We start from the raw sequence: 8,817 nt of genomic DNA on the forward strand, positions 1-8,817 counted from the left end.
ATAGGTTTATTCGGAGATGCATCTCCGAAACACCCCAAATTTTAACAAAAAAGATGTTTCGCAGATGCATCTCCAAAAACTCCCCTAATAAAATGAAATGTGGTGCATTCATAAGTACATTTCCGAATTCAGGAATTCAAACACAAATTTTACCCTTAAAAAACGTAAGAGATGTATAAAAAAAATCTCAAATATAATATAATACTTTGAATATATCTTGTATTTCCAAACACTTTTTAAAGTCATATCAGTGTTTTATTACATAAAACTCTCAAAAAGAGTGGTCAAATGGTTTATTCATGAAAATTTTCACTTCATACCTATGTCATTTCCAATAATTCCATCCTTGATACTTGACCCGAGCCTAAAATTAATAAAAGTTCATCATAGTTACAAAGTATTACTATAACTAATTAAACTAATAACCAGAACACATGGTTCACTAGTAATGATCCTAATTAACACACATTAACAACACTAATCATTAATAAACCTTCTCCATACAAACAAGTTTTCATTCCTTAATTTTCTTTAATCACCATCTTCATTAAAATCTGGTTCAAGAGGCTTCCTTAATGCACCAAGAAGATCAAGTTCAGACCCATATCTCATACTCCTACCTTTCCTTAAACTACCTACAAGTTTTCCAGAATACATTGAATAACTTGATCCCATTGGAGCCTGCAAAGGTGCAGAAAAATACTGAGAATCATCATGTCCATAACATTTCACATTTGCCATCATCATAAGATTCTCCTTTTCCTTAACCTCATTCATCTCTTTCATTCTTTTATACCGAAACCAAGCCGCTTGTATAAAACATGCAGCCCATGTCCGCCACTGATGTGAATAGAATCTAAAGGTTTGTCTCAGTTGTTTGCTATGTAACCGACGGAATTGCGCTGCTACGAATTTTAAATCCTCGGCAATGAGTGCAAAAGCTTCAACTTCGGTTATGGCTTTCACCGTTCGAGTTGATGAAGGAAGTACGACGGTCGGACGAGGGTCTAGGGCCCATGGTAAAAGCTCTTCGCCACAGAAGTCGCCCGAGCCTATTCTGCAGGTGTTGAAGAAACCAGTTCTGCCACCGTTGGTTGTGCAAGAATCTAGACGCCCTCGAACGATGAAGAGCATTTCGTTGACAGGGTCGCATTCGCGAACTATGCAAGTTCCGGGACTGCATAGAGTTGGTTTCAGCCTTTCACATATTGCATCTAACATTCTGTCATCCATCTGATCAAATAGTGGCACCTGCGGAAATTGTGTCCTATAAATACTTCATTCTTATTTTGTTTTCTTGTTTCCCAAGCAACATATTAATATGATAACAGTTAAAACCCTATTTGTATCATAGATGAAAAAAAAATTACTTACTTGTCTAACTAGATTGAGGCAAAGGTGGCGTTTAATATCACGTCGTAGATCAACGGGAAGGTCTCTAAGAATAGCTTCTTCGTCGACACCACGAGTAGCAACCCATCTGAATTGGTCATGTCGTCGAACATTTTGCTTCAGGTAACGAGGGAGCTGCCTGTGATGCATCCATCTTTCTGTATCTGTCCTTCTTATTCTCCACTCCTCCAGCCGTATAGTGGTCGATTGAAGGTATGTCTATTAATCAGAAAATAAATTAAGGACACGTTTGGATTGAGTTACTTAAGTTTATGAAAATCGTTCATGACATGCCCATAAGTTGTTTTATTTTCATAAACTCTTCAGCATAGCTAAGACTTACTTGCATATTGCCTATGAGCAGTGCAAAAAGCACCAATCCAAGAATTGCAACAATCACAGCAAAATTTATCTCTGGAACATGTGTACTTGTTAAGAGATTCTGTCCTGCAGAGCTGCAAATTTAGCATAAAATCCGTTAGAATCAATGATCGACAAAATTTTCTATTTTATGAACTATCAAATTTTGATATCCGAAATTTGAGTTACCTTAGATTTCTTAATCCCCACCAAAGACAGTAATAGTATTTGTTTAAGAATTTTGAGCTTGTTATCTCCAAAGTCAAAGCATCGGCAAAAATTCCAAATTGAAAGAAGGCGCTGTTATCATCACATAGACCCGAGACATTGCTTGATCTAAGCCAAGAATTCCTATTCGGATCACCAAGGCTTCGACAATCAAGATAATGATACCGACAATGTGAAAATTCAAGTGTACAAGCTTTCTTCCAGCATTCATCTTGTCTTTCGATTGATAACAGATACCATGTAGATCCTAAAACCTTTTTGAAATAAAGAAAAGGTTAAGAAATCAATCAAAACAAAAGCAACAAAGTGCTTATAGCATAAGTGCTTAACATGTATGTAACTTACATGACTAGCAAGCATATAGAGTGTCAAATTATAAGCTGCACCAGCCCAAGCTTTCTCCATCATTACTCCATTCGCCTTGACAATTACGGATGATAGAGGATAAATAAGATACAACCTCAATAAGTACTGGAAAATGGACACGAGACGCAATATATGCCTCGATGCAATCATTTCCGAACCCCTCAGATTTGGAATTACAGCCCAAATCAATACCTAACATCATATATAAATTATCAAATAGTTAGCCAACTTCACAAACTACAAATTTTAGTCGATTCTTTGAAAAGTGTAGGCTTTTGGAGGATGAAATATACCTGAGGAAGCGGTAGTGCAGCAACAAGATCGAACCAAAAGTCTCTACTGAGATAATTCGATGCAATCTTCGAGGAATCAATAATTAGTTCTCCTCTACCAGAGACACGAGACGAAGGAGCAATATAAGCGGTTTGAAACTTAACATAAATCTGAACAATGTAAAACGCATCAACCAATGACCTTATTATGGTAAGTGAAACTTCAAGACCAAGTGACATATCAATGCACTTTTCTTTCTTAGCAACAGGTAAGTAAAAGAAAAGTGGATCCACGAACAACGATATCAAACACGCTGCTAAGAATATTTTGTTCCATAAATTCACTCTAGGCCCTCTAGGATCTAATATTAAAATCTCTTCTGCATCATAATCCTCAGAAAACACTCTTGAAAGTTCTTTTACATTTGATGATGACTTGTTTTTCGCATCCCTTACATGCTTGTGCTGATTACTCATCTCATACGTCGTGGTCATTTCCATTTGATTTTCTTCGACTTCCTTTAACTTCTCTTTTTCAAGATCATCATGAAACCTAAGAAATGAAAAACAAAAGGTAAATTTATTCTATCGAACAAATTTTAGTAGCAGATATCGAACTCTAGACCTCCTACATAGAACTCATTTGATGTCCTAACTCAAACCATTGGACTAATGCTTCGGAGATTAGAAATAATGAAAGGAAATGAAGTTGAAAATAATCATATAGTATAATCGAAACGTAATAACTATATAAGTCACATTAATTACAACATTAAAGGGAAGAAGATTATGCAAACCTTACTGATCTTGATTTAACAGAAACCATTGCTCTATAGATTAAGTTTTACCCTGCAAGAAAACTTATATACAAGTGTAAAAAAACACTATTTGGAAAAGATTTGATTAAAGAGCTCAACCACAAAATCTCAAAGCTAATTTTCCATTACCATTGTTTAGGCAGGAATCATGTGACTGAAAAGTAGGACAAGTAAAGTAAACCATAGGTGCAATAGTCTTTTTGGTAAGACATGTGAATTTGATACTGCATTCAAAGTCATAGTTCCTTGGACTTCATGATGAATTTGATGTATGGACATAATATTTTTCTGAAATAAAAAAGATGAGAGAATATGAAATGAAGTGGACATAATGTAGGATTAGGAAAATTGAGCTGTAAAAGTTAATCTCAGTAAAAAGAAACAGAAGGTACTTTTTCAGCCCAACATGTGTAGAAGTTCTTCTCTCGTTTAATGCTAAACTCTTATGAGCCTAAAAGTTAATCTAAACTGATAGGATTTGTGACTATGTGAGAAAGCTGAATGCCAAGTCTGAAGACAGGTAAGGAAGAATAACAGGAACCTAAAGATTTTGTGTGTGTTTTAAATTCAATATCCTTTAAATATCAAGGAAGAAAAATCTATACATAAAAGCCTTGCTAAAGGAAAAGAAAGAAAAAAAAGATTTAGATAAGTAAAATGTATTAATGTAGAAAGAAAAAATTTGGTCCGACTAAAGGATATAGAGGATAGGTGCCAGATGTATATTTCATGGGACTCTAACAGATTCGACATTAGAGAAGATGATCGAAATTATAATTGTTATCTTCGAATTCAAAAATAAGAGGTAAAATAAACATTGAAAGGGATGAGTAATACTAAGGCGGTTGGACCCGATAACATAAACTTTAAAAATTCTAGGAGAGAGACATTGAGTAGCTCATCAAACTTTTTAACAAAATTATAAGGTCAAAGAAAATGTCTGATGAATGGAGAATAAGCATTTTAGTTCCAATCTATATCAACATGGGAATAGACAAAATTGTGCAAATTATTGGAGAATTAAACTTATGAGCTATACCATGAAATTATGGGCAAGAGTGATTGGCGGAAGACTAAGAAAAGAGACTCAAGTCACTGAGAATCAATTTGGTTTTATGTCTAGGAGTTCGATCATGGAAGCAACTATCTAAAGCAATATGTGAAGGAGCAGGATCGAATGGACCAACAAGATTTAGACTTAAATTTCATTAATTTGGAGAATGTATATGATAGAGTGACTAGAAAGATTTTGTGGAAAGTTCTAGAAAAATTTCATATATTTGAGCTATTCAAGATATGTATAAGGGGTATCGACTAGTGTGCAGACATAAAGTGGAGAGCTAGACGATTTCCTCATTGCAATAGCTTGCATCAAGGCTCAAACCTAAACCCTAACTTTTTACTTTAATTTTGGGTGTACTTACAGAACAAAACCAAAAGTTAGCATTAAGATACATGTTTTTTGCATATGATATAGTTTTACGTGGAGTGACGAATGAGAATTTAAATGAGAGGTTGCAGGCAGAGAGGAGCTTTAGAAATGCATGGTTTTCGCTTATGCAAAAGTAAGACGAAGTATATGGAATGTAAGTTCAGGAAAAGGAGAAGTGTTTCCACCTTAGAGATAAAAGTTATAGATCATAGTATTCCACAAGTCACACGGTTTATATATCTTCAGTCCGTAATACAAAACGATGGAGAAATAGAACAAGGTGTAAGTCATTGAACTCAAATGGGGTGGCTGAAATAGAAAAGATGTCGCTCAAGTTGAAAGGAAAATTTTAACGAGACAAAATGTTGGACGAATAATAACCAAAATGAGTTAAAGTTAGTTTAGCATAGATAAGAATGTTGCGTTGAATGTGTGATAAGAATGGACATGATAAAATTAAAAATGATAAATTTGAAGATAGTATTAGGGAGCAACTACATTATAATCATGAAAAATAGACTTGGGCAATTCAAAGATTGAGAGAATTAGGTAACACAAGATATTTAGATTTTATAGTAAAGAGAACAGATCAGATTGAGAGAATTCAAAGAATTACATGTAAAGGAAGACTTAAAAAAATTTTAAAAATTATTAAAAAAATATATATTAATAATTTGTATGGCAAAAATTAATTCATGTAACCAAAGAAAAAGTAATATATGTTAAAAATATTATCATAACCCCTATCACTAAAAGTCTGACTAATAAATCAATTTTATTGTTACATTTAAAAGGCCTCTATTATTCTATATTATAAAAAACAAAGAATGTGATGTATAACAAAACATAGTACAAAATCCAGGCAGTATAACCGTGACTCGGGTGAGACAAAATTAAGGGTAAATATTCAGACTTATATCCAGAAAAAATGGAAAAGTTATAATCAATATCATAAGATTGAAGTCATAGCTGATCTTACATCACATTCACATAGCACAACTACTCCAAACCAAACATTTGTATGACTACAAGTGGCATCTATCTAAAGTAAATGGAGACGACCCCAGCCACACACAACACAAGACATGTTAGTCTCTAAATACTCAAATTACAGGCCATGGAAGCTTACTCATCATTATCGTAAAAGCAAATTGAAAATACCAAAATAGATAGATACCGTGTGATCGATAAATAACACCATATTTTTCACCAAACAAGCAAGCCATTGAATACATTTGTGGTTGACAATTATACAGGTGCAGGCACAATCGCAATAGTAAAAACCGGCATCCAGATTATCGTTGCAAAATTGAATTGAGGTATAACCATCGATCATCAAGCAATCTACTTTACTAATAAAGCAGTAACATACAGACTACAAAATCAGTTCAAAAGAAAAACTATTTAATTCTAGAGCATACATTCATGTTTCCAGAGAGTGTTATCTCTTCTTCAGAAAGAAGCTTGTTAGGTACTGCTACTTGCATGTAGATACAGTTACCAAGTATGAAGTGAATTCTTTCGCGCAAACAGTTGTAAAATATTGATGAATTGCCGCCACATAACTTCCAACTACCTGCTAACAACAAGAAGTTAGAATATTCAGCCCAATTCTTGAGGAAAATCTGGATTGGTTTACAGCAGATAACATTATATAGATATAAGTTAGTACCATAACCCTCTCTTGATCAAGTGAAAAGTAAAATCCTCAAAATTGACGCTTTGGTCTACTATCTGCGGGTGAGACCCTTATAGCTCTTCCATTCAAGTCCTGCAACCAATACAAGATAATATCAGACTTTGGTGGTTAAATACATATATTTAGCACCAACACCCGGTGTCCGGTGTGAGACACGCCACTGACAAGAAATTATCATTGCTTGAATTCTGATAAGTAGATTTTCAAACCACAAATAATTCATTCATTAAGATCGTGCTAATGCAAAACTCTTTTATCAAAAAGCAACTTTTAAAAACTAAATTTGACATGGGAAAATCCTGCATCATTTGTTTTCTAGAAAACACTGAAACATGTCAGAAAAAACAAACCATAAACATTCACAAAGTACTTTTTGCAGAGGGATTTGTGCTTACCACGCCATCTAAGGATTGAATAGCACCATTGACCTCTTCAGCACTACCGAAAGTCACAAATCCAAACCCTCTAGACCTTCCACTTTCCCTATCATAGATTACCTTAGCTTCTATAACCCTTCCTTGTTCTTGGAACAATGACTCAAGTGCCATGTTGTCAACACCCCAAGCAAGATTACCCACGTGAACCCGGTGTTCGCTATCTGAACCACCTCTTGGAGGACCTCTAGAACCAGAACTATCACCAAAACGAGAATTCTCACCGCCATAACGAGGATTGTCACCAAATCGAGAATTCTCACCGCCATAACGAGGATTGTCACCAAAACGAGAATTTTCACGAGGTGGAGGAGGTCCAGAATTCACTCTCAATTCCCTTCCATCCACTAGCTGTAAATTTCCAACAAATATTTCCTCAGATATTACATACAAATATATCCAAATCCACACATGACATCACAATTATAGTAAATCATGTTCACGTTTCACATCATATAAATGTAACTATAAAAGTTACAATGGATAAGATATGGATAAGGTACTACCATAATCATTTCCATAGCCACATTTTATGAAAATGTACCCAAAATCATACATACAACTTTTTAAACCATACCTATTACTCAGCAATTCAACTAAAACTCTTAATAAACATCGATATATAAACAAATATCAATACATAAATTACCCTACTCAATTTCAAACAACTAACAAAGAATGAAATTCTACACATAAAAAATCATAACAATTATCAAACAATTTCGAACCTCTAACAAAGAATGAAACTCTGCACACAAAAAATCATAACAATTATCAAACAAATGATGATAGTTAACAAACTCACATAACCATTGAACTGCTGAGCAGCAGCTTCAACTTCAGCAGCAGAAGACATAGTAACAAACCCAAATCCCCTGCTTCTCCCAGTAGTCTTATCATAAATCACCTACAAAGAAAAAACACAACAATTTCAAATTTGGACACAAACCCATTATTCTCCATCCAAAAAAGACAACAAATTTCAAAACCTACCTCAACCATCTCAACATTCCCAGCACTTTCAAAAATCTCCGCGAGTTGCGCACTATCCACACTGAACGGAAGGTTCCCAACAAACAGCCTCTGGTTAGCAGAGTAACTCCTAGTATCTCCACCCTCAAAGGTATCCTCTTCCTGGTCAAACTCAGACGAAACAGCAACACGGGTAACAAACCGGTGACTCAAAGACAGCGTTTTACGAAGAGAGCCACATGAAAAGGGTTTGAAATTCGTGTTGAGTGAGAAGGAAGGGAGTGCAGAGAAACATGTAGAGGTTTTGGTTCGAAGAGAGGGAAGGGCTAGGGAGGTTGCAGAGGTAGACATTGTTGAGGAAATGGATAAGGTTGGAGAGAGGGGAATTAGGGTTTATTGATAGGGTTTGGGAAATGGAGTGAGGAGTGTGATATTTATGGAAGGGGAAGGGATTTATGGTGATAAGGTGAGATATGATGTTGTGTGATTTTACTAATTTGTCCTTTGTAATTTGTAAGATATTTTGATTCGTGTTTTAGAAATGTATACGTGGACGGTGGAATTTGGACGTCGTGGTGGTGAATGAAAAAAAAAACTGTAAAGAATGGATTTGTTAGATTAACTTATCGAGAAAAACGGTTTTTTCTTTTCATTGATGAACTAGTCAGAGACCCGTGCTTTCGCACGGGTGAATTTATTTTAATATTGAAGAAATAATTTTTTTAAATATACATGTGAAAAACTCATATTTATTAGAAAAATACAATGAAAAATTATGAAATCAAAATATTATAACAAAAAACAATTTGATAAATGATGTATTTAGATACACATGGTAAAATAA

General features: G+C 34.6%; 2 protein-coding genes across 4 annotated transcripts; both read right to left on the reverse strand.

Annotated features, from left to right (window-relative positions):
* Positions 1-220: 220 nt before the first annotated feature.
* On the reverse strand, positions 221-3,742 carry LOC131644606 (protein CNGC15a). 2 transcript variants are annotated; one of them, XM_058915155.1, is made up of 8 exons: positions 3,566-3,742; positions 3,416-3,467; positions 2,640-3,171; positions 2,326-2,538; positions 1,942-2,234; positions 1,736-1,847; positions 1,375-1,611; positions 221-1,251 (listed from the first exon to the last, which is right to left on the reverse strand). In XM_058915155.1, exons 2-8 carry the CDS (start codon positions 3,442-3,444, stop codon positions 532-534), a joined length of 2,136 nt encoding a protein of 711 aa, XP_058771138.1. In that variant the 5' UTR covers positions 3,445-3,467; positions 3,566-3,742; the 3' UTR covers positions 221-531. The 2 variants fall into 2 exon arrangements, with proteins under 2 accessions (XP_058771138.1, XP_058771137.1); XM_058915154.1 differs by having other exon boundaries at positions 3,416-3,742.
* Positions 3,743-6,050: 2,308 nt separating this feature from the next.
* LOC131644607 (29 kDa ribonucleoprotein A, chloroplastic) lies at positions 6,051-8,403 on the reverse strand. Of its 2 annotated transcripts, none has more exons than XM_058915156.1 (5): positions 7,995-8,403; positions 7,807-7,908; positions 6,963-7,352; positions 6,541-6,639; positions 6,051-6,444 (listed from the first exon to the last, which is right to left on the reverse strand). In XM_058915156.1, exons 1-4 carry the CDS (start codon positions 8,322-8,324, stop codon positions 6,577-6,579), a joined length of 885 nt encoding a protein of 294 aa, XP_058771139.1. In that variant the 5' UTR covers positions 8,325-8,403; the 3' UTR covers positions 6,051-6,444; positions 6,541-6,576. The 2 variants fall into 2 exon arrangements, with proteins under 2 accessions (XP_058771139.1, XP_058771140.1); XM_058915157.1 differs by having other exon boundaries at positions 6,051-6,447.
* Between the last annotated feature and the right edge of the window lie 414 nt (positions 8,404-8,817).

This window comes from Vicia villosa, linkage group LG1, assembly GCF_029867415.1.
Source record: "Vicia villosa cultivar HV-30 ecotype Madison, WI linkage group LG1, Vvil1.0, whole genome shotgun sequence".
NCBI lineage: Eukaryota > Viridiplantae > Streptophyta > Magnoliopsida > Fabales > Fabaceae > Vicia > Vicia villosa.

Bases quoted from the DNA above. Each gene is read 5' to 3' on its own strand.
- LOC131644607 (XM_058915156.1), bottom strand. From the start codon at position 8,324: ATGTCTACCTCTGCAACCTCCCTAGCCCTTCCCTCTCTTCGAACCAAA. The intron at 7,909-7,994 runs GTAGGTTTTGAA...TTTTCTTTGTAG, and splicing joins GGAATGTTGAGATGGTTGAG to GTGATTTATGATAAGACTAC. The intron at 7,353-7,806 runs GTGAGTTTGTTA...GGAAATTTACAG, and splicing joins CTCAGCAGTTCAATGGTTAT to CTAGTGGATGGAAGGGAATT.
- LOC131644606 (XM_058915155.1), bottom strand. From the start codon at position 3,444: ATGGTTTCTGTTAAATCAAGATCAGTAAG. The intron at 2,235-2,325 runs GTAAGTTACATA...TATTTCAAAAAG, and splicing joins TCTATATGCTTGCTAGTCAT to GTTTTAGGATCTACATGGTA. The intron at 1,252-1,374 runs GTAAGTAATTTT...CAATTTCCGCAG, and splicing joins GCCTCAATCTAGTTAGACAA to GTGCCACTATTTGATCAGAT.